The 24,471-nt window shown below is 53.1% G+C and overlaps 1 protein-coding gene across 1 annotated transcript; it reads left to right on the plus strand.

Moving 5' to 3' along the window:
* The first annotated feature begins 1,699 nt into the window (after positions 1–1,699).
* Positions 1,700–23,089, plus strand: LOC140411772 (uncharacterized). Its single transcript, XM_072500756.1, has 4 exons — positions 1,700–1,938; positions 12,930–13,059; positions 19,885–20,059; positions 20,961–23,089. The coding sequence occupies exons 1-4, from the start codon at positions 1,807–1,809 to the stop codon at positions 21,124–21,126; spliced, it is 603 nt and encodes a 200-aa protein (XP_072356857.1). The 5' UTR covers positions 1,700–1,806; the 3' UTR covers positions 21,127–23,089.
* The last annotated feature ends 1,382 nt before the right edge of the window (positions 23,090–24,471 follow it).

The following is a 24,471-nucleotide window of genomic DNA, read 5'->3' on the forward strand; positions in this document are numbered from 1 at the left end:
ATGCTGAGTGTGTGATCTGGAATCAATAGTGAAATATCTGCCCCGGGCGGTTCACATTTCCTGTCTAACTCAGGCAGGGTGATCAATGCTGAGTGTGTGAACTGGAATCAATAGTGAAATATCTGCCCCGGGCGGTTCACATTTCCTGTCTAACTCAGGCAGGGGGATCGATGCTGAGTGTGTGATCTGGAATCAATAGTGAAATATCTGCCCCGGGCGGTTCGCATTTCCTGTCTAACTCAGGCAGGGGGGTCAATGCTGAGTGTGTGAACTGGAATCAATAGTGAAATATCTGCCCCGGGCGGTTCACATTTCCTGTCTAACTCAGACAGGGAGGTCAATGCTGAGTGTGTGATCTGGAATCAATAGTGAAATATCTGCCCCGGGCGGTTCGCATTTCCTGTCTAACTCAGGCAGGGGGGTCAATGCTGAGTGTGTGAATTGGAATCAATAGTGAAATATCTGCCCCGGGCGGTTCACATTTCCTGTCTAACTCAGGCAGGGGGTCAATGCTGAGTGTGGGAACTGGAGTCAATAGTGAAATATCTGCCCCGGGCGGTTCACATTTCCTGTCTAACTCAGGCAGGGGGTCAGTGCTGAGTGTGTGAACTGGAATCAATAGTGAAATATCTGCCCCGGGCGGTTCACATTTTCTGTCTAACTCAGGCAGGGGGATCAATGCTGACTGTGTGAACTGGAATCAATAGTGAAATATCTGCCCCGGGCAGTTCACATTACCTGTCTAACTCAGGCAGGGGGTCAATGCTGACTGTGTGAACTGGAATCAATAGTGAAATATCTGCCCCGGGCGGTTCACATTTCCTGTCTGACTCAGGCAGGGGGGTCAGTGCTGAGTGTGTGAACTGGAATCAATAGTGAAATATCTGCCCCGGGGGGATCACATTTCCTGTCTAACTCAGGCAGGGGGGTTAATGCTGAGTGTGTGAACTGGAATCAACAGTGAAATATCTGCCCCGGGCGGTTCACATTTCCTGTCTAACTCAGGCAGGGGGACCAATGCTGAGTGTGTGAACTGGAATCAATAGTGAAATATCTGCCCCGGGCGGTTCACATTTCCTGTCTAACTCAGGCAGGGGGGTCAATGCTGAGTGTGTGAACTGGAATCAATAGTGAAATATCTGCCCCGGGCGGTTCTCATTTCCTGTCTAACTCAGGCAGGGGGGTCAATGCTGAGTGTGTGAATTGGAATCAATAGTGAAATATCTGCCCCGGGCGGTTCACATTTCCCGGTAAACGGCATCACAGAGATAATAATAATCTTTATTATTGTTACAAGCAGGCTTACATTAACACTGCAATGAATTTACTGTGAAAAGTCCTTGTCGCCACATTACGGCGCCTGTTCGGGTACACTGAGGGAGAATTCAGAATGGCCAATTCACCAACAGCATGTCTTTCGGGACTTGTGGGAGGAAACCGGAGCACCCGGAGGAAACCCACGCAGACACGGGGAGAACGTGCAGACTCCACACAGACAGTGACCCAAGCCGGGAATCAAACCAGGGACCCTGGAGTAGTGAAGCAACAGTGTTAACCACTGTGATACCTAAATATTTCTAAATGGTTTCTAAATTCCAGGCTGTGATCAAAACACCAAAAAACATTTCCATAGTTTATAAGCTGGGCGGTTCTTCAACATCTGATGTTCCCGTAGCTAAATCTTATTCAAAATCAGCCCCTTAAAACTGTATAAAAATCCCTGAGCTCTCTGCTCAAACTGCAGATCGAGCTGAAGGTGCTGAGGGTCATTCAGTGAATTCACCAGTGACCTGTACCGACACCAAGATGCTGCGAATCTTCTTAACCGTGTCTGTCCTCTTCTGGAACCAACTCGCTGCACAGGATGCGGTAGACGAGGTGATCAAACTCTGTGAACGAGATGACTGCCTGATACCCGAAGTCGTCATTAACGACAAGGTGAGTATAGTTCAGAGTTTACTGCATTCTGTAATATTTGTACCAGTGGAAATTATTTAATGCCTGTGTTATTGGGTCGAGTCCCCTTTACTCTCTTTACTGTCAAACATCTGTCTGACTCAGGCAGGGAGGGTTGTCAATGCTGAGTGTGTGAACTGGAATAAACAGTGAAATATCTGCCCCGGGCGGTTCACACATCCCGGGACCCGGCACTCACACAGTTAATGATTTCTAAATTCAAGGCTGGGATCAGGAAAGTATTCTGAGGAGCAGAATCTATCTGTACTTTAGACACGGATTAATCAGGGATAGTCAGCGTGGAAGGTCTTTCTTGACAAACACAGTTGAATTATTTGAGGCGGTGAGCAGGAGTGTTGATGAGGGGAATGCATTTGGAGTGGTCGATATGGGCTTTAGCCAGGCTTTTGATAGGGTCCCTCGTGGCAGACTGATCCAGTCAGGGCCCATGGCACCCAAGGCAAAGAGACACATTGGACCCACAATTGGCTGAGAGGCAGGAAGCTGAGGGTGGTCTCTGAAGGCAGGTTAATAGGGGGGTGGAAAAGGCAAATGGGACACTGGCTTTTCTCAATCGGGACATAGATTACAACAGCAGGGAGGTGATGTTGGAGTTGTACAGAACATTGGTGAGGACACAGCTGGAGTACTGTGTGTAATTCTGGGCACCACATTGTAGGAATGATGTGACTGTACTGGAGGGGGTGCAGAGGAGATTCACCAGGATGTTGCCTGGGACGGAACATTTCAGTTATGAAGAGAGGTTGGGGCTTGGGCTGTTTTCGCTGGAGTAGAGAAGACTGAGGGACGATCTGATCGATGGCTACAAGATTATGAGGGACATGGAGAGGATAATAATAATAATCTTTATTGTCACAAGTAGGTTTACATTAACACTGCAATGAAGTTGCTGTGAAAATCCCCTCGTCGCCACATTCCGGCGCCTGTTCGGGTCACAGAGGGAGAATTCAGAATGTCCAATTCACCAACAGCACGTCTTTCGGGGCTTGTGGGAGGAAACCGGAGCACCCGGAGGAAACCCACGCAGACACGGGGAGAACGTGCAGACTCCGCACAGACAGTGACCCAAGCCGGAATCGAACTCGGGATCCTGGAGCTGTGAAGCCACAGTGCTAACCACTGTGCTACTGAGGCGTCCCACCCCTGATACTCCCACCACCCCGACCCCTCCCCAACACTCCACCCACACACCCACACCGACCCCTCCCCGACACTCCCACCCACCCCCAAACCCTCCCGACTCTCTCCAGGCCCCCTCCCCAATACACTCCCCAACCCCGACCCCGACACCTTCCTGACGCACTCCCCCCACCCCGACCCCTGACCGACACTCCCCATCCACCCCCCAACCCCTCCCCAACCCTCCCACCCCGACACCCGACCCCTCCCTGAAACTCCCCATCCCCCCACTCTGACCCCTCCCCGACACTCCCCACCCCGAACTCCGACCCCTCCCCGACACTCCCCATCCACCTCACCCCGACCCCACCCCGACACTCCCGATCCCCCCCACCCCGACCCCTCCCCGACACTCCCCATCCCCCCCAGCCCGACCCCTCCCCGACACTCCCCCCCCCCACCCCGACACCTCCCCGACACTCCCACCCAACCCCAAACCCTCCCGACTCTCTCCAGGCCCCCTCCCCAATACACTCCCCAACCCCGACCCCGACACCCTCCTGACGCACTCCCCCCACCCCGACCCCTGACCGACACTCCCCATCGACCCCCCAACACCTCCCCAACCCCCCCACCCCGACACACGACCCCTCCCTGAAACTCCCCATCCCCCCACTCTGACCCCTCCCCGACACTCCCCACCCGAACTCCGACCCCTCCCAGACACTCCCCATCCACCTCACCCCGACCCCACCCCGACACCTCCCCGACACTCCCACCCAACCCCAAACCCTCCCGACTCTCTCCAGGCCCCCTCCCCAATACACTCCCCAACCCCGACCCCGACACCCTCCTGACGCACTCCCCCCACCCCGACCCCTGACCGACACTCCCCATCGACCCCCCAACACCTCCCCAACCCCCCCACCCCGACACACGACCCCTCCCTGAAACTCCCCATCCCCCCACTCTGACCCCTCCCCGACACTCCCCACCCGAACTCCGACCCCTCCCAGACACTCCCCATCCACCTCACCCCGACCCCACCCCGACACTCCCCATCCCCCCCACCCCGACCCCTCCCCGACACTCCCCATCCCACCCAGCCCGACCCCTCCACGACACTCACCCCCCACCCCGACAAGTCCCCGACACTACCCATCCCCCCCGACCCCCGACCCCTCCCCGACACTCCCCATCCCCCCCACCCCGACACCACCCCGACACTCCACATCCCCCCCCACCCCGACCCCTCCCCGACACTCCCCATCCCCACCAGCCCGACCCCTCCCCGTCACTCCCCCCCCCAACCCCGACACATCCCCGACACTCCCACTCAACCCCAAACCCTCCCGACTCTCTCCAGGCCCCCTCCCCAATACACTCCCCAGCCCCGACCCCGACACCTTCCTGACGCACTCCCTCCACCCAGAACCCTGACCGACACTCCCCATTCACCCCCCAACCCCTCCCCAACCCCCCCCACCCCGACACCCGACCCCTCCCTGAAATTCCCCATCCCCCCCACTCTGACCCCTCCCCGACACTTCCCACCCCGAACCCCGACCCCTCCCCGACACTCCCCATCCACCCCACCCCGACCCCACCCCGACACTCCCCATCCCCCCGAGCCCTACCCCTCCCCGACACTCCCCCCCACCCCGACCCCTCCCCGACACTACCCATCCCCCCGACCCCTCCGCGACACTCCCCATCCCCCCCACCCCGACCCCACCCCGACACTCCCCATTCCACCCCACCCCACCTCTCCCCGACACTCCCCATCCCCCCCAGCCCGACCCCACCCCGACACTCCCCATCCCCCCGAGCCCTACCCCTCCCCGACAGTCCCCCCCACCCCGACCCCTCCCCGACACTACCCATCCCCCCCGACCCCCGACCCCTCCCCGACACTCCCCATCCCCCCCAGCCCTCCCCCTCCCCGACACTCCCCCCCCACCCCGACCCCTCCCCGACACTACCCATCCCCCCCGACCCCCGACCCCTCCCCGACACTCCCCATTCCCCCCAGCCCGACCCCTCCCCGACACTCCCCCCCACCCCGAACCCTAACCCCTCCCCGACACTCCCCATCCCCCCCCACCCCGACCCCTCCCCGACACTCCCCATCCCCCCCCACCCCGACCCCTCCCAGACACTCCCCATCCCCCCCCACCCCGACCACTCCCCATCCCCCCCACACCCCGACCCCTCCCCGACACTCCCACCCACCCCCAAACCCTCCCGACTCTCTCCAGGCCCCCTCCCCAATACACTCCCCAACGCCGACCCCAACCCCTTCCTGACGCACTCCCCCCACCCCGACCCCTGACCGACACTCCCCATCCACCGCCCCAAACCCTCCCCAACCCCCCCCCACCCCGACACCCGACCCCTCCCTGAAACTCCCCATCCCCCCCTCTCTGACCCCTCCCCGACACTCCCCGCCCCGAACACCGACACCTCCCCGACACTCCCCATCCCCCCGACCCCCGACCACTCCCCGACACTCCCCCCCCACCCTGACCCCTCCCCGACACTCCCCCCACCCCGACACTCCCCCCCCACCCCGACCCCTCCCCGACACTATCCATCCCCCCCGACCCCCGACCCCTCCCCGACACTACCCATCCCCCCCACCCCGACCCCTCCCTGACACTCACCATCCCCCCACCCCGACCGTTCCCCGACACTCCCCATCCCCCCCACCCCGACCCCTCCTCGACACTCCCCATCCCCCCCACCCCGACACCACCCCGACACTCCACATCCCCCCCCACCCCGACCCCTCCCCGACACTCCCCATCCCCACCAGCCCGACCCCTCCCCGTCACTCCCCCCCCCAACCCCGACACATCCCCGACACTCCCACTCAACCCCAAACCCTCCCGACTCTCTCCAGGCCCCCTCCCCAATACACTCCCCAGCCCCGACCCCGACACCTTCCTGACGCACTCCCTCCACCCAGAACCCTGACCGACACTCCCCATTCACCCCCCAACCCCTCCCCAACCCCCCCCACCCCGACACCCGACCCCTCCCTGAAATTCCCCATCCCCCCCACTCTGACCCCTCCCCGACACTTCCCACCCCGAACCCCGACCCCTCCCCGACACTCCCCATCCACCCCACCCCGACCCCACCCCGACACTCCCCATCCCCCCGAGCCCTACCCCTCCCCGACACTCCCCCCCCACCCCGACCCCTCCCCGACACTACCCATCCCCCCGACCCCTCCGCGACACTCCCCATCCCCCCCACCCCGATCCCTCCCCGACACTCCCCCCCACCCCGACCCCCGACCCCTCCCTGACACTCACCATCCCCCACCCCGACCCTTCCCCGACACTCCCCATCCCCCCCACCCCGACCCCTCCCCCACACTTCCCATCCTCCCCACCCCGATCCCTCCCCGACACTCCCCCCCCACCCCGAACCCCGACCCCTCCCCGACACTACCCATCCCACCCCTCCTCGACCGCTCCCCGACACTCCCCATCCTCCCACCCCGACCCCTCCCCGACACTCCCCATCCCCCCCACCCCGACCCCTCCCCGACACTTCCCATCCCCCCCACCCCGATCCCTCCCCGACACTCCCCCCCACCCTGACCCCCGACCCCTCCCCAACACTACCCATCCCCCCAACCCAACCCCCGACCCCTCCCCGACACTACCCAACCCACCGAACCCCGACCCCTCCCCAACACTCCCCATCCCCACCCACCCCGACCCCTCCCCGACACTCCCCATCCCCCCACCCCGGCTCCCGACCCCACCCCAACACTCCCCCCCACCCCGAACCCTAAGCCCTCCCCGACACTCCCCATCCCCCCCCCCACCCCGACCCCTCCCCGACACTCCCCACCCCCCCCACCCTGACCCCTCCCCGACACTACCCATCCCCCCCACCCCGACCCCCGGCCCCTCCCCGACACTACCCAACCCCCCGAACCCCGACCCCTCCCCAACACTCCCCATCCCCACCCACCCCGACCCCTCCCCGACACTCCCCATCCCCCCCCCACTCCAACCCCTCCCCGACACTCCCCACCCCACCCACCCCGACCCCTCCCCGACACTCCCCATCCCCCCCCCCCCACCCCGACCCCTCCCCTGACACTCCGCATCCCACCCCACCCGGACCCCTCCCCGAAACTCCCCCCCCACCCTGACCCCCGACCCCTCCCCGACACTCCCCATCCCCCCGAACCCCGATCCCTCCCCGACACTCCCCATCCCCCCGACCCCCGATCCCTCCCCGACACTCCCCATCCCCCACCCCTCCCCGACACACCTCATCCCCCACCCCAACCCCTCCCCGACACTCCCCCCTCCCCGACCCCTCCCCGAAGCTCCCCATCCCCCCCACCCCGACCCCTCCCCGACACTCCCCATCCCCCCACCCTGACTCCTCCCTGACACTCCCCCCCCACCCCTGACCCCCGACCCCTCTCCGACACTCCCCCCTCCCCCGACCGCCTCCCCCTCCCCAACTCACAACTACAGGGGTGATACAACTTGCCCCCACTGCCCAGGGACCCCTGTGATAGGGAGAACCACCCTCAGAGACCCCTGTGATAGGTCGACCCCCCCCACAGAGACCCCTGTGATAGGGAGACCGCCGAAACAGAGACCCCTGTGATAGGGAGACCCCCCCACAGAGACCCCTGTGATAGGGAGACCCCCCCACAGAGACCCCTGTGATAGTTAGACCCCCCCCCACAGAGACCCCTGTGATAGGGAGACCCCCCCACAGAGACCCCTGTGATAGGGAGACCCCCACAGAGACCCCTGTGATAGGAACACCCCCCACAGAGACGCCTGTGATAGGGAGACCCCCCATAGAGACCCCTGTGATCGGGAAAACCTCCCATAGAGACCCCTGTGATATGGAGACCCCCCTCAGAGACCCCTGTGATAGGGAGCCCCCGCCACAGAGACCCCTGTGATAGGCAGAACCCCCCACACCGACCCCTTTGATAGGGAGACCCTCCCATAGAGACCCCTGTGATAGTTAGACCCCACCCCTCAGAGATCCCTGTGACAGGGAGACCCCCCCACAGAGACCCCTGTGATAGGGAGACCCCCCCAACAGAGACCCCTGTGTTAGGGAGACCCCCCCCCCTCACAGAGACCCCTGTGATAGGGAGACCCCCCCCACAGAGACCCCTGTGCTAGTTAGACCCCACCCCACAGAGACCCCTGTGATAAGGAAAACCTCCCTCAGAGACCCCTGTGATAGGGAGATCCCCCCACAGAGACCCCTGTGATAGGGAGACCCCCACAGAGACCCCTGTGATAGGGAGACCCCCACAGAGACCCCTGTGATAGGAACACCCCCCACAGAGACCCCTGTGATAGGGAAAACCTCCCATAGAGACCCCTGTGATAGGGAGACCCCCCCACAGAGACCCCTTTGATAGGGACAGCCCCTCAGAGACCCCTGTGATAGGGAGCCCCGCCACAGAGACCCCTGTGATAGTTAGACCCCACCCCTCAGAGATCCCTGTGACAGGGAGACCCCCCCACAGAGACCCCTGTGATAGGGAGACCCCCCCAACAGAGACCCCTGTGATAGGGAGACCCCCCCCCACAGAGACCCCTGTGATAGGGAGACCCCCCCCCCCCACAGAGACCCCTGTGCTAGTTAGACCCCACCCCACAGAGACCCCTGTGATAAGGAAAACCTCCCTCAGAGACCCCTGTGATAGGGAGATCCCCCCACAGAGACCCCTGTGATAGGGAGACACCCCCCACAGAGACCCCTGTGATAGGGAGACCCCCCCACAGAGACCCCTGTGATAGGGAGACCCCCACAGAGACCCCTGTGATAGGAACACCCCCCACAGAGACCCCTGTGATAGGGAAAACCTCCCATAGAGACCCCTGTGATAGGGAGACCCCCCCACAGAGACCCCTTTGATAGGGACAGCCCCTCAGAGACCCCTGTGATAGGGAGCCCCGCCACAGAGACCCCTGTGATAGGCAGAACCCCCCATAGAGACCCCTGTGATAGGGAGACCCTCCCATAGAGACCCCTTTGATCGGGAGACCCTCCCACAGAGACCCCTGTGATAGTTTGACCCCACCCCACAGAGAACCCTGTGATAGGGAGAACCCCCCACAGAGACCCCTCTGATAGGGAGACCCTCCCATAGAGACCCCTTTGATCGGGAGACCCTCCCACAGAGACCCCTGTGATAGTTTGATCCCACCCCACAGCGAACCCTGTGATAGGGAGCCCCCCTCAGAGACCCCTGTGATAGGAGGCACCCACAGAGACCCCTCTGATAGGGAGAACCCCCACAGAGACCCCTGTGATAGGGAGAACCCCCCCACAGAGACCCCTGTGAGACGGAGACCCCCCCCACAGAGAACCCTGTGATAGGGAGAACCCCCCACAGAGACCCCTGTGATAGGGAGACACCCCCCACAGAGACCCCTGTGATAGGGAGACCCCCCCCACAGAGACCCCTGTGATAGGGAGACCCCCCCACAGAGACCCCTGTGATAGGGAGACCCCCGCCCACAGAGACCCCTGTGATAGGGAGAACCCCCCACAGAGACCCCTGTGATAGGGAGACCCCCGCCCACAGAGACCCCTGTGATAGGGAGACCTCCCACAGAGACCCCTGTGATAGGGAGACCCCCGCCCACAGAGACCCCTGTGATAGGGAGACCCTCCCACAGAGACCCCTGTGATACGGAGACCCCCCGCCCACAGAGACCCCTGTGATAGGGAGACCCCCCCACACTGACCCCTGTGATAGGGAGACCCCCCACACAGAAAACCCTGGGATAGGGAGAACCCCCCACAGAGACCCCTATGATCGTTAGACTCCACCCCTCAGAGACCCCTGTGATAGGGAGAGCCCCACACAGAGACCCCTGTGATAGGGAGACTCCCCACAGAGACCCCTATGATCGGGAGACCCTCCCATAGAGACCCCTGTGATAGGGAGACACCCCCCCACAGAGACCCCTGTGATAGAGAGACCCCCCCCACACAGAGACCCCTGTGATAGGGAGAACCCCCCACAGGGACCCCTGAGATAGGGAGACCACCCACATAGAACCCTGTGATAGGGAGACCCCCCCCACAGAGACCCCTGTGATAGGGAGCCCCCGCCATAGAGACCCCTGTGATAGGGAGTCCCCCCCCCCACAGAGACCCCTTTGATCGGGAGACCCTCCCACAGAGACCCCTGTGATAGGGAGACCCTCCCATAGACACCCCTGTGAGAGGGTGAAGCCCCCACAGAGACCCCTGAGATAGGGAGACCGCCCACTTAGACCCCTGTGATAGGGAGACTGCCACACAGAGACCCCTGTGATAGGGAGACCCCCCCAGAGACCCCTGTGATAGGGAGACCCCCCCACAGAGGCCCTTGTGATAAGAATTCCCCGCCACAGAGACCCCTGTGATAGAAAGACCCCCCCAGAGACCCCTGTGATAGGGAGACCCCTACAGAGATCCCTGTGATAGGAAGACCCCCCCAGAGACCCCTGTGATAGTGAGACCCCCCCACTGGGACCCCTGTGATAGGGAGACCCCCCACAGAGAGCCCTGTGATAGGGAGACCCCCCCACAGAGACCCCTGTGATAGTGAGACCCCCCCACAGAGGCCCTTGTGATAAGAATTCCCTCCCACAGAGACCCCTGTGATAGGGAGACCCCCCGCCACAGAGACCCCTGTGATAGGGAGTCCCTCCCACAGAGACCCCTGTGACAGGGAGACCCCCCCACAGAGACCCCTGTGATAGGAAGACCACCCCACTGAGACCCCTGTGATAGGGAGACCCCCCCACAGAGATCCTTGTGATGGGGAGACCCCCCCACAGAGACCCTTGTGATAGGAAGTCCCCCCCACAGAGACCCTTGTGATAGGGAAACCCCCCCCCCCCCACAGAGACCTCTGTGATAGGGAGACCCCCCCACAGAGACCCTTGTGATAGGGAGACCCCCCCACATAGACCCTGTGATAGGGAGACCCCCCCACAGAGACCTCTGTGATAGGGAGACCCTCCCACAGAGACCCCTGTGACAGGGAGACCCCCCCACAGAGACCCCTGTGACAGTGAGACCCCCCCACAGAGACCCCTGTGACAGGGAGACCCCCCCCCCACAGAGGCCCTTATGATAGGGAAACCCCCCCCCCCCACAGAGACCCCTGTGACAGTGAGACCCCCCCACAGAGACCCCTGTGACAGGGAGACCCCCCCCCCACAGAGGCCCTTGTGATAGGGAGACCCCCCCCCCACAGAGACCCCTGTGACAGTGAGGCCCCCCAGGGTCCCCTGCAATGGGCAGCTCAGGGGGCCGCACTACATGCGCAATCGATTCCTTAATCGGGTCCAACCTCTGCCTCGGCCCGGTTGATGACCGTGTGCTGGTCCCCCTGGTGAGGCGCACGGCGGTAACCACCGCAGCCACCTCTGCCTCGGCCCGGTTAATGACCGCTGGCAGTAGCCTCCTGCACACCCTGGGGAAGAGGGTGTCCCGCCTTTCCTCTATAACATCCAACATTCGATCAAGCTCCGCAGCTGTGAAGGGTGGTGCTGATCTTCATGGAGCCGCCATCTTGGTTGGAATGAGAGTGCGCGGGGAGTGGGTCGTTTATCAGCGACTCCAGCTCGTCAAGCTCTCCAGCGCCAATTCCGGATCCAGTGAATCCGACGTGGGCGGGAATGGGAATTGCTCTGGATTCACCTGGACAGAGACCTGACCCATTAGCGTATCCTGACTCACTTTCTGAATAGCGCCCCCAACGGGAACGTAAATCACTCACAACTCAGTCCGAAGCGTCAGCATTACTCTCCCAAACGGAGAATTTCACACCGGATCCAAAACAGGATGTCCATTCCTTGGAGATGATGCAGTGAAGATTCACTGGGTTGATTCCTGGGTTACAGAGATGTCCAATACTGAAAGGAATCAGATTGTCGGGAACTCTCTGGAATTTAGGAGAATGAGAGGATCTCATTGAAACAGACAAGGTGACAAGGTACAATTTAGGATTCCAGGTTGCTCGGGGTGTAGTATAATGGAGTATATTCGGACAGGTCCTGTGAAGGGTTAACCCTGTGATGTCACTGGCAGGAAGTGACATCTACTCGTGATCTGAGAGTCTCGCAGAAAGCAGCACGAAAAGAAGCTCGTGTCGGGGAATGTTCTCCAAACGGTAAATGTGTTCCAATACAGTTAGAATGTCTGCAGCCAGCAGTCTCTGGGAGTTACGGAAACTTCTCCAACACAACAACACAATGGAACAGGTGGGGAGTGCGTGGGGCAAGTAGAGTTGGGGTTAAAGGTGAGGCATGATCTTGTTGATTGGTGGAACAGGCTTGAGGAGTTATTGGGCCTATTCCAGCTCCTATTTCTTACGGTCCAATGACATTGTTTTCTTTTCATCCTGGATTAGTGCCTGGATACGAGGACCAATTTCTAACCCATTGAAACCTTTCTGTTTCAATAATGTGGTAAAACAGCCAAAGGGAAACACAATTACTGGACATGATTCAGTGTCGATGGCCTTCCAGAACATTCTCTATATTTGTTTTCATTGAAAGCCCAAGGGGAAGGTGTGAGGCCCAATGGGCAGGATAACTCTAAAGTTGACAGAGTGTATGAGGGGGTCAGGGAAATCAATCTGGAAGTGGTGATGCCAAGACTCCCATCAAAAATTCCAAACTCTTTTACCAGGTCAGTCCATGCAGGACATGAATACTGCTCCCACACCTGGGAACCGAGGACAGTCCCCTCAACACTGATGTGTTTTGGTGCGAGTTCAGTTGTGTCACATGGTGATGGATTTTATTTTCTTGTTTTAGAATTATGATGAGGCGGAATTAGAATTTCGCCAATGGATTCAAACTGAAGTTGATGCCGTGGATATTAAAAGTGCGCTGGCGATCGGTCTGGACAAACTATTCAGTTATGCACGTTGTGGGAATGTTGCAGGTATGTCAGATGTTCCTTCAAAGTAACAACAGATTCTAAAACAGCCATTCACTCTTTAACCTGTCACGCTTGAAACTTTCTGTACAGACTGACACACTGAGCAAAGAATTGTCAATCCCAGAGCGTTCCTCAGTCACATGTGACTCGTGGGATGAGGCGCTAGTTGGGCTACTTACACACATAGAAACAAACAGAGAAAATAGAAGCAGGAGGAGGCCATGCGAGCCTGCCCCGCCATTCTTTATCATCATGGCTGATCACGAAGTTCCCGCCTTCCCCCCCATATCCCATTATCCCCTGAGCCCTACTTCTTTGATACCTGCCGGCTTTATGTTCCCAGAAACCGGGAAGGTTTCCCACATGCACTGGGAGCGAGATTCCAGCTGTGGTTGCTGAATTTCCCGAGTGTAATAAAGACTCTTTCTCAGGCATGAACCCGCGATTGGAGTCGACATGAACCCTTGTGGAAGCTGAGAAACTGCATCTCTCTCAGCTCAGTGGATGCTGCGGGAATGCTGGCTCCTGTCTGAGACTCAGTGACAGGAAATTCTACCTTGTTAAAGAGAAATCCTGTGTAACTAACTGCGTCCAGTTATTTAATGGTTAATGGTGGTTGAGGGAGAATGTTTAATGGTTTATGGTGGTTGAGGGTGAATGTTAAATGGTTTATTATGGTTGAGGGTGAATGTTTAATGGTTAATGGTGGTTGAGGGTGAATGTTTAATGGTTAATGGTGGTTGAGGGTGAATGTTTAATGGTGAATGGTGGTTGAGGGTGAATGTTTAATGGTTAATGGTGGTTGAGGGTGAATGTTTAATGGTTAATGGTGGTTGAGGGTGAATGTTAAATGGTTTATTATGGTTGAGGGTGAATGTTTAATGGTTAATGGTGATTGAGGGTAAATGTTTAATGGTTAATGGTGGTTGAGGGTGAATGTTTAATGGTTAATGGTGGTTGAGGGTGAATGTTTAATGTTTTATGATGGTTGAGGGTGAATGTTTCATGGTTAATGGTGTTTGAGGGTGAATGTTTAATGGTTAATGGTGGTTGAGGGTGAATGTTTAATGGTTTATTATGGTTGAGGGTGAATGTTTAATGGTTAATGGTGTTTGAGGGTGAATGTTTAATGGTTAATGGTGGTTGAGGGTGAATGTTTAATCGTTAATGGTGGCTGAGGGTGAATGATTAATGGTTAATGGTGATTGAGGGTAAATGTTTCATGGTTAATGGTGGTTGAGGGTGAATGTTTAATGGTTTATGGTGGTTGAGGGTGAATGTTTCATGGTTAATGGTGGTGAAGGGTGAATGTTTAACGGTTAATGGTGGGTGAGGGTGAATGTTTAATGGTTTATTATGGTTGAGGGTGAATGTTTAATGGTTAATGGTGTTTGAGGGTGACTGTTTCATGGTTAATGGTGGGTGAGGGTGAATGTTTAATAGTTAATGGTGGTTGAGGGTGAATGTTTAATGGTTTATGATGGTTGAGGGTGAATGTTTCATGGTTAATGGTGGTTGGGGGTGAATGTTTAATGGTTAATGATGGTTGAGGGTGAATGTTTAATGGTTAATGGTGGCTGAGGGTGAATGTTTCATGGTTAATTGTGGTTGAGGGTGAATGTTTAATGGTTTATGATGGTTGAGGGTGAATGTTTAATGGTTAATGGTGGTTGAGGGTGAATGTTTAATGGTTTATGATGGTTGAGGGTGAATGTTTCATGGTTAATGATGGTTGAGGGTGAATGTTTCATGGTTAATGGTGGTGGAGGGTGAATGTTTAATGGTTAATGGTGGTTGAGGGTGAATGTTTAATGGTTTATGATGGTTGAGGGTGAATGTTTAATGGTTAATGGTGATTGAGGGTAAATGTTTAATGGTTTATGATGGTTGAGGGTGAATGGATAATGGTGGTTGAGGGTGAATGTTTAATGGTTAATGGTGGTTGAGGGTGAATGTTTAATGGTTTATGATGGTTGAGGGTGAATGGATAATGGTGGTTGAGGGTGAATGTTTAATGGTTAATGGTGGTTGAGGGTGAATGTTTAATGGTTTATGATGGTTGAGGGTGAATATTTAATGGTTAATGGTGGGTGAGGGTGAATGTTTAATGGTTTATGATGGTTGAGGGTGAATGTTTAATGGTTAATGGTGGTTGAGGGTGAATTTTTAATGGTTAATGGTGGTTGAGGGTGAATGTTTAATGGTTAATGGTGGGTGAGGGTGAATGTTTCATGGTTAATGGTGGTTGAGGGTGAATGTTTAATGGTTAATGGTGGTTGAGGGTGAATGTTTCATGGTTAATGGTGGTGAGGGTGAATGTTTAATGATTTATGATGGTTGAGAGTGAATGTTTCATGGTTAATGGTGGTTGAGGGTGAATGTTTAATGGTTAATGATGGTTGAGGGAGAATGTTTTATGGTTTATGGTGGTTGAGGGTGAATGTTTCATTGTTAATGGTGGTGAAGGGTGATTGTTTAACGGTTAATGGTGGGTGAGGGTGAATGTTTAATGGTTTATTATGGTTGAGGGTGAATGTTTAATGGTTAATGGTGTTTGAGGGTGAATGTTTAATGGTTAATGATGGTTGAGGGTGAATGTTTAATGGTTAATGGTGGCTGAGGGTGAATGTTTCATGGTTAATTGTGGTTGAGGGTGAATGTTTAATGGTTTATGATGGTTGAGGGTGAATGGTTAATGGTTAATGGTGGTTGAGGGTGAATGTTTAATGGTTTATGATGGTTGAGGGTGAATGTTTCATGGTTAATGGTGGTTGAGGGTGAATGTTTCATGGTTAATGGTGTTTGAGGGTGAATGTTTAATGGTTATTAGTGGTTGAGGGTGAATGTTTCATGGTTAATGATGGTTGAGGGTGAATGTTTAATGGTTAATGGTGGTTGAGGGTGAATGATTAATGGTTTATGATGGTTGAGGGTGAATGGATAATGGTGGTTGAGGGTGAATGTTTAATGGTTAATGGTGGTTGAGGGTGAATGTTTCATTGTTTATGATGGTTGAGGGACGAATGTTTAATGGTTAATGGTGGTTGAGGGTGAATGTTTAATGGTTATGATGGTTGAGGGTGAATGTTTCATGGTTAATGGTGGTTAAGGGTGAATGTTTAATGGTTTATGATGGTTGAGGGTGAATGTTTAATGGTTAATGGTGGGTGAGGGTGAATGTTTCATGGTTAATGGTGGTTGAGGGTGAATGTTTAATGGTTAATGGCAGTTGAGGGTGAAAGTTAATGGTTAATGGTGGTTGAGGGTGAATGTTTAATGGTGGTTGAGGGTGAATGTTTCATGGTTAATGGTGGTTGAGGGTGAATGTTTAATGATTTATGATGGTTGAGAGTGAATGTTTCATGGTTAATGGTGGTTGAGGGTGAATGTTTAATGGTTAATGGTGGTTGAGGGTGAATGTTTAATGGTTAATGGCAGTTGAGGGTGAAAGTTAATGGTTAATGGTGGTTAAGGGAGAATGTTTAATGGTGGTTGAGGGTGAATGTTTCATGGTGAATGGTGGTTGAGGGTGAATGTTTAATGGTTAATGGTGGTTGAGGGTGAATATTTAATGGTTAATGGTGGTTGAAGGTGAATGTTTAATGGTTAATGGTGGTTGAGGGTGAATGTTTGATGGTTAATGATGGTTGAGGGTGAATGTTTAATGGTTAATGGTGGTTGAGGGTGAATGTTTAATGGTTAATGGTGGTTGAGGGTGAATGTTTAATGGTTAATGGTGGTTGAGGGTGAATGTTTAATGGTTAATTGTGGTTGAGGGTGAATGTTTAATGGTTAATGGTGGTTGAGGGTGAATGTTTAATGGTTAATGGTGGTTGAGGGTGAATGTTTGATGGTTAATGATGGTTGAGGGTGAATGTTTAATGGTTAATGGTGGTTGAGGGTGAATGTTTAATGGTTAATGGTGGTTGAGGGTGAATGTTTAATGGTTAATGGTGGTTGAAGGTGAATGTTTAATGTTTAATGGTGGTTGAGGGTGAATGTTTAATGGTTAATGGTGGTTGAGGGTGAATGTTTAATGGTGAATGGTGGTTGATGGTGAATGTTTAATGGTGGTTGAGGGTGAATGTTTAATGGTTAATGGTGATTGAGGGTGAATGTTTAGTGGTTAATGGTGGTTGAGGGTGAATGTTTAATGGTTTATGGTGGTTGAGGGTGAATGTTTGATGGTTAATGGTGGTTGAGGGTGAATGTTTAATGGTTAATGGTGGTTGAGGGTGAATGTTTAATGGTTAATGGTGGTTGAGGGTGAATGTTTAATGGTTTATGGTGGTTGAGGGTGTACAATGATGTTATGTATGTAAACATTCAAAACGAGTTTGACAAATTACCATTTTTACAATAGACTGTTAGCAAAATTTAAACTCATGTGATGGAAGGGGATGGCAGCATGGATCCAGAATTGATCCACTGATTGGTTGATTGATATTTATTGTCACATGTACCTAAGTACAGTGAAAACTATTTTTCTGCGGCCAAGGGAACAAATGGTAGATCAACAAAAAGCGATTGGTTCCATTGCGGAACAAGGCCAAACAAGAGCAACATAGAGCGTCATGAACAGTGTTCTTCCAGGGAACAGATCAGTCCGAGGGGGAGTCGTTGAGGAGTCTAGTAGCTGTGGGGAAGAAGCTGGTCCTCTGTCTGGATGTCCGAGTCTTCAGACTTCTGTATCTTCTGCCTGATGGAAGGGTCTGGACGAAGGCAATGCCTGGGTGGGAGGGGTCTCTGATAATGCTGCCTGCCTTCCTGAGGCAGCGGGAGGTGTAGACAGAATCAATGTGAGGGTGGCGAGCTTGTGTGATGCGTTGGGCTGAGTTCACCACACTCTGCAGTTTTTTGCGATCTTGGACCGAGCAGTTGCCATACCAGCTGTGATGCAGCCGGATAGGATGCTCTCTATCGCACATCTGTAGAAGTTTGTGAGAGTCGATGCAGACATGCTGAAGTTCTTTACCTTCCGTAGGAAGTAGAGACTTTGTTGGACTTTCTTGACTGTTGCATCAACATGAGTGGACCAGTAATGGTGATGGTAAACCCCAAGGAACTTAAAGCTATCGACCATCTGGTTTAGGGGCTGGCTTAGCACAGTGGGCTAAACAGCTGGCTTGTGATGCAGAACAAGACCAGCAGCGCGGGTTCAATTCCCGTACCGGCCTCCCCGAACAGGTGCCGGAATGTGGCGACTAGGGAGTTTTCACAGTATCTTCATTGAAGCCTACTTGTGACAATAAGCGTTTATTAATATTATTATCTCCACTTCGGAGCCATTGATGCAGACGGGAGTGTGTGCCGTGCTGCACTTCCTGAAGTTGATGATCAGTTCCTTGGTCTTTCCGACGTTTAGAGAGAGGTTGTTTTCGGTACACCATGCAACCAAGTGATCGATCTCCCTCCTGGAGTCTGATTCGTCGTTGTTTGAGATGCGGCCCACCACAGTCGTATCATCTGCAAACTTCCAGATTGAGTTGGAGTTAAATCTTGCCACACAGCCGTGTGTGCACAGGGAGTACAGTCGAGGACTGAGCACACATCCTTGCGGGGCCCCAGTGTTGGGGACTATTGTGGAGGAGGCGCTGTTACCTATCCTGACAGATTGGGGTCTGTTGGTGAGGAAGTCGAGGATCCAGCTGCACAGGGAGGGGTCAAGTCCAAGGTTGCAGAGTTTGGTTATTGGTCTTGTTGGGATAATGGTGTTGAAGGCGGAGCTGTAGTCGATGACCAGCAGTCTTACACAGGTGTCCTTGTTGCCGAGGTGTTTGAGTGTTGATTGTCGAGCCAGCTGGTCTGCGCAGTCTCTGAGTGCTCGCCCAGGGACTCCGTCGGGACCCGTCGCTTTCCGCGGATTCACTTTCAAGGAGGCAGCTCTTACCCCTGAGGCTGTAATAGTGGGTACGGGTGTGTCCAGGGCTGTTGGGGCGGGAGGCACTGATACATTGGCTGACTGCTCAAAGCGGGCATTGAACCTGTTCAGTTCCTCGAGTAGAGATGCTCCAGCCCCAGAGATTCCGCCTGGCCTTGCTTTGTAGCCTGTGATCTTGTGTAGGCCCTGCCACAGTCGCCATGGGTTAGTGACGTTGGCCTGGGACTCTGGTTTGATCCGGTATTGCCTTTTGCCTTCCCTGATGGTTTCCGTACGTCGTACCAGGATTTCTGATCGAGGTCAGGGGGGTCAGACTTGAACGCCTCCGTCCGGGACTTCAGCGGGGAGTGAACCCTTTGGTTGAGCAGGGTTTCCGATTGGGGAATACCCGTATTGTCTTCTTTGCTGCACCGTCCTCGACACACTTCCTGGTGAAGTCTGTGACGGTGGTTGCGTATTCGTCCAGGTTCGCTGCCGGGGCCTTGAATATGGACCAATCCACAGTGTCCAAGCAGTCGCGGAGAATGTCCTCAGATTCCTCGGACCAGCACTGCGCGGTTTTCTTCGGGTTTGCCAAAGTGTGGTTGGGGAATGGAGCGGTCGGCCCCTTTGATGCCCGTGTAGCAGTGTCCAGGGTGTTCGCACCTCTGGTGGAGCAGGAGATATGTTGATGGAGTTTGGGTGGAACCTTCCTGAGGTTGGCCTGGTTGAAGTCTCCAGCCACGATTGTCAGGGCTTCGGGGTGATTTGTTTCTTGGTTGTTGATGGTGGAGTTAGTTCGTCACGTGCTGCTCTACATCCTGGCTACTTGTTCATTTGCATATTCCCTTAAAGTGATATCACAACATTTTCCACATTTCAACAAAGTCACCCTGCCCCCTCACCTGTAACTTTTTACTCCCCGTAAGCTGATCACCCAGTTAAATGCTGTGTCTCTCTGTCTACAGGTACCGTTATTCCTCTCGCTGCATCTTGGGGAGTTGTTGGATACTTGAAAAATGGCAAAATACAACAAAGATTCAGTGTATTTGTCCTGATAGTTCCCGAAGTCATCAATCCACCGGAACCAACAGATCCAGCAGTTACATTACAAACTGGACCTCCTGTTTGGTTCTATGGCAGGTGAGTTTAGTGACTGATATATTGTGATTGATGTTCCTTTCTGTCAGCTCTTGTATCAACATCAGTCTGGGGCGGGATTCTCCCGTTTTGAGACTAAGTGCTGTGGTGTGGGTGGGAATGTGGAATGTTCCTGTTGTGGCTTCTTGCCGGAAAACACTCCGAATCTTCCCACCCATCATTAATTATTCACCTGGGTGTTTTCCGCTGTTTTCAGCAGTGGGTCAGGCCTGGATGGTGTGTAGTCCGCCCTCCTGCCCGGGTGTCATATTGAAAAGATGTCCAACAACACTGAGCCATGTTGACAAAAGAAGGTGGACCTCCTGAAAATGCAGATCGATTTCCAGCAACATTGGTCACCCAGAAACAGGCCAGCAGAAGGACCCCCTCCAGAACACATAATACGGAAGATCCAAGGGCCCAATCTCCCCCAACCCACTGCTGTGGTGCTCCAGGGTCCAGGGTTGTGGGCGCTCTCCATCCTCAACTCTGTGGGCAGCGCCACGCATCCTGACTTTGGTACACTACATTGTGATGAATGTTTCTCACACTGGCGTTTTTCCCGCCGGAATGGCAGAGAATCTATCCTGGGGGGGCACCCTGAGGTCCCTCTGCTACTGCACTCTCTTTAGAACTGAGCCATTAAGTCTGGATAGACTATCTCCACCCTCTCTGTAAAATGCATCACCTCACATTTCTCTGTGTTAAACTCTATCTGCCACTTGTCTGCCCATTTGGCCAGCTTCTCGATGGTCTTACTCCAGCTGTGGACTAACTGACTGGTGCAGGCGCCTCAATGGGCTGAATGGTCAACTCCTGTCCCTGTTGTCCTGGCAACCGACTTTCCAAACAGGATTTGTCAGGGGGATAAAAATTAAATCCTCTGTTCTTAATGCTGTTGCAGGGTTTTTGACAAGAAAGTTGATGAACAACAAACTGAAGAACTTGTGATTCAATTACTGAAGGATTTGGAACAAGACAACCAGCCCTTCAATAGCACATTTTTTGACATCACTTATTTGAACACAGAAGGGTTAATGGAAATAGGTTTTATGAAGACAGGAGAATGAAGGTTTTCTGGAAGGTTCTGTACCTTTCATGGCATCAAACAGTGAGATGTGCTTAACTCTATTCTAAAACTGTTTAACTTTCCATTGGGTTTAATCTGGAATACTGAGCATAGTTTTAATCTCCTTACCTCAAGACGGTTATATTTACCTTTGAGGGAACGCAATGTCTGCTCATCAGACAGGTTACGTATATGTGTCAATATTGGCATTTTGGACAATTCCACCAATGTCCATCTCCAAATCCCTGTGACCCTGTTTAGAAATATTGCCCTCTACTGGCAGTTAGTAATTATGACTCCCACACACACACTGCAGCATTTATTCTAGATTCAAAATTATTCAGCGACATTCATATCCACAGTGAACATTTCTTCCTCATTTCCATACACTGTCCCATTGATTATTTAGCTCAATGATTCTAAACAATGTTCTTTTCTCGATGTCCAGTTTCTCCCCACATTGTCCGGTCATCTTGGTTCTCACCTGGGTCTGGGCCGTTTTGTCTGCCTCAAAATTAAATAAAAACAGAGACTCTTCAATCCACTCCACCATTCAGGAAGATCATGGCTGATCTTCGACCTTAACTCCACCTTCCCACACTGTCCCTCGAGTGTGTAATCTGTCTGATAAACAGGGAATGCACTCCCACTAAACTCGGTTCATCCACCCTTAACTAAGGAGCCCAAACATCACCACATCATATTCTACCTGCCATGTTCTTAACCACTCACTTAACCAACCAAATGTGGAGCAAACACGTGATCGTCCACCCACACGTTAGCCGTACATGTGACTCCAGCCCTGATATATTTGACTGTCTCTGAGTCCCGCCTGCTCTATTTCCCGTTAATATTATTTATAATTAGGTTTCCCTTCAACGTCTGAAATTCATTGCTGAACACGTCTCCACACTGCACAGATACAGGGCAAAACTCAATTGTACCGGGTGGTGGGCCCTCTACTGGGGAACGGAGATTAATCACTGCACTAATTTGCTTTTTCTGTTATCTTGCTTTCAATGAATTGTGAGAGTGAGACTGAGATGGTCCTAGTGACAGATATAGTTCCATAATTTTCCATCTTCACACAGCCATGGAATATATTCATATTTATCCATCATACTGACCAGAATGTTTCAAGTTGATGTGAAAAGAGTTGGGATTTGTTACAGAGCACAGAGTATTGAAGCTGTTAAATGTGAAATCATGGAGTGATCAGATGTGGGACTGTTCCTGGGCTCTCTCACTCGGAGTTAGTTCCAGATGGAATTATTTAATTACAAGGGAATGTTTAAACTGTAAAGAGACAGTGTGTTCACCATTTGTAAAATAATGAGATTTTCATCACATCATCGGGAAGATTTTGCTTCAATGTTTGAATAGTTCTGTGTCCTGTGCACTGAAATATAATGGGAATGGACCATATAACAGACTGTGTGGAATAGACACTGGACACTGTAGGAAGAACACGTCACTCACTGGAGAAACCTGCTAATGGAGACAACACCCTGTGTGGGCAGTAAAATATTCCCTTTTCCTGCCAGTCCTGAGAATCAAACACTGGACATTGTGGTGGGGATGATTAAAAAGGTTGTTTCTCAACCCGGTTTGGTCTGACTCAGATCAGTCCAAGTTCAGGAAACAGATGGGCCCAGATCAGGAAAGTGAAAGTGGGAGTTTTGTGACCCAGGTGTGAAGCAGCTGAAAACTGGTCCTTAAACCGGAGAAAGAATCCCAGTTTAAAATTAGAATCCAGAGACTGAAGGTGGAATAAAGTTTCCATTCAGATCTCCTCAAACCCACACTGGGAGCTGACTTTGGGAATATCGACAGACTGAATCTGTGACTGAGAAAATGATCGATTCAGATCTGACTCCCGTTAACAGGTGACCCATTCACAGGTTTGTCTGGTGCAGTAAATAATCCATCGTCTTCTAGTCTTTGTTTGTCTTTTGTTTTTCAAACTGCTGGGAATGGATTCTCACTGTGAAATAAAGAGGGTGATGCATTTACACATTTGGTCTCGTGTTAGATTCTTCCTCACAAACAAATCTGGGTCACTGATCACATCACTAATTTCATACCAGATCAACTCTCCACATTTCAGTGAAATGATTCTGTGAAGATGTTGAGGTGTAAAGTTAAAGAATGAAGAGACAGAGAGTAATTTATTGGGAGATGTGACAATTGGAGAGTGGAAACATTCTCTCCACATCCACTCTATCCAGGCCTCGCCGTGTCCTGTAAGTTTCAATAAGATCCCCCCTCATCCTTCTAAACTCCAACAAGCACAGACCCAGAGTCCTCAACCGTTCCTCATATGACAAGTTCTTCATTCCAGGTATCATTCTTGTGGACCTCCTCTGGACCCTTTCCAAGGCCAGCACATCCTTCCTTAGATACGGGGCCCAAAACTGCTCACAATACTCCAAATGGGGTCTGACCAGAGCCTTATACAGCCTCAGAAGTACATCCCTGGTCTTGTATTCTAGCCCTCTTGACATGAAAGCTAACATTGCATTTGCCTTCCTACCTGCCGACTGAACCTGCACGTTAACCTTAAGAGAATCGTGAACAAGGACTCCCAAGTCCCTTTGTGCTTCTGATTTCCTGAGCATCTCCTCATTTAGAAAATAGTCTCTGCCTAAATTCCTCCTTCCAAAGTGCATAACCTCACACTTTTCCACATTGTATTCCATCTGCCACTTCACTGCCCGCTCTCCAAGCTCGTCCAAGTCCTTCTGCAGCCCGCCTGCTTCCTCAATACTACCTGTCCCTCGACAGATCTTTGTATCATCTGCAAACGTAGCAACAGATTCTTCCAGATCATTAATGCATATTGTGAAAAGTTGTGGTCCCAGCACAGACCCCTGAGGCACACCACTAATCACCGGCTGCCATCCTGAAAAAGCCCCCTTTAGCCCCACTCTCTGCCTTCTGCCAGTCAGCCAATCCTCTATCCATGCCAGGATCTTACCCTGAACACCATGGGCTCTTAACTTATTTAACAGTCTCCTATGCGGCACCTTGTCAAAGGCCTTCTGGAAATCTAAATACATCACGTCCACTGGTTCTCCTTTGTCTAACTTGCTTGTTACTTCCTCAAAGAACTCTAACAGATTTGTCAGACAGGATCTCTCTTTGACGAAGCCGTGCCGACTCAGTCCTATTTTACCATGCACTTCCAAGTACTCCGCAATCTCATCTTTAATAACAGACTCTAAAATCTTACCAATGGCCGAAGTCAGGCTAACCGGCCTATCATTTCCCGTCTTCTGCCTCCCTCCCTTCTTTTTCAGGGGTGTTACATTAACCACTTTGCAGTCCTCTGGGACCCTCCCTGCCT

The sequence above is a fragment of the Scyliorhinus torazame genome, chromosome 4, assembly GCF_047496885.1.
Source record: "Scyliorhinus torazame isolate Kashiwa2021f chromosome 4, sScyTor2.1, whole genome shotgun sequence".
NCBI classification, from domain to species: domain Eukaryota; kingdom Metazoa; phylum Chordata; class Chondrichthyes; order Carcharhiniformes; family Scyliorhinidae; genus Scyliorhinus; species Scyliorhinus torazame.

Coding starts and splice junctions, on each gene's coding strand:
- LOC140411772 (XM_072500756.1), top strand. CDS start 1,807: ATGCTGCGAATCTTCTTAACCGTGTCTGTCCTCTTCTGGAACCAACTC. Junction 1,939..12,929: donor AAGTCGTCATTAACGACAAG/GTGAGTATAGTT, acceptor TTCTTGTTTTAG/AATTATGATGAGGCGGAATT. Junction 20,060..20,960: donor CCTGTTTGGTTCTATGGCAG/GTGAGTTTAGTG, acceptor ATGCTGTTGCAG/GGTTTTTGACAAGAAAGTTG.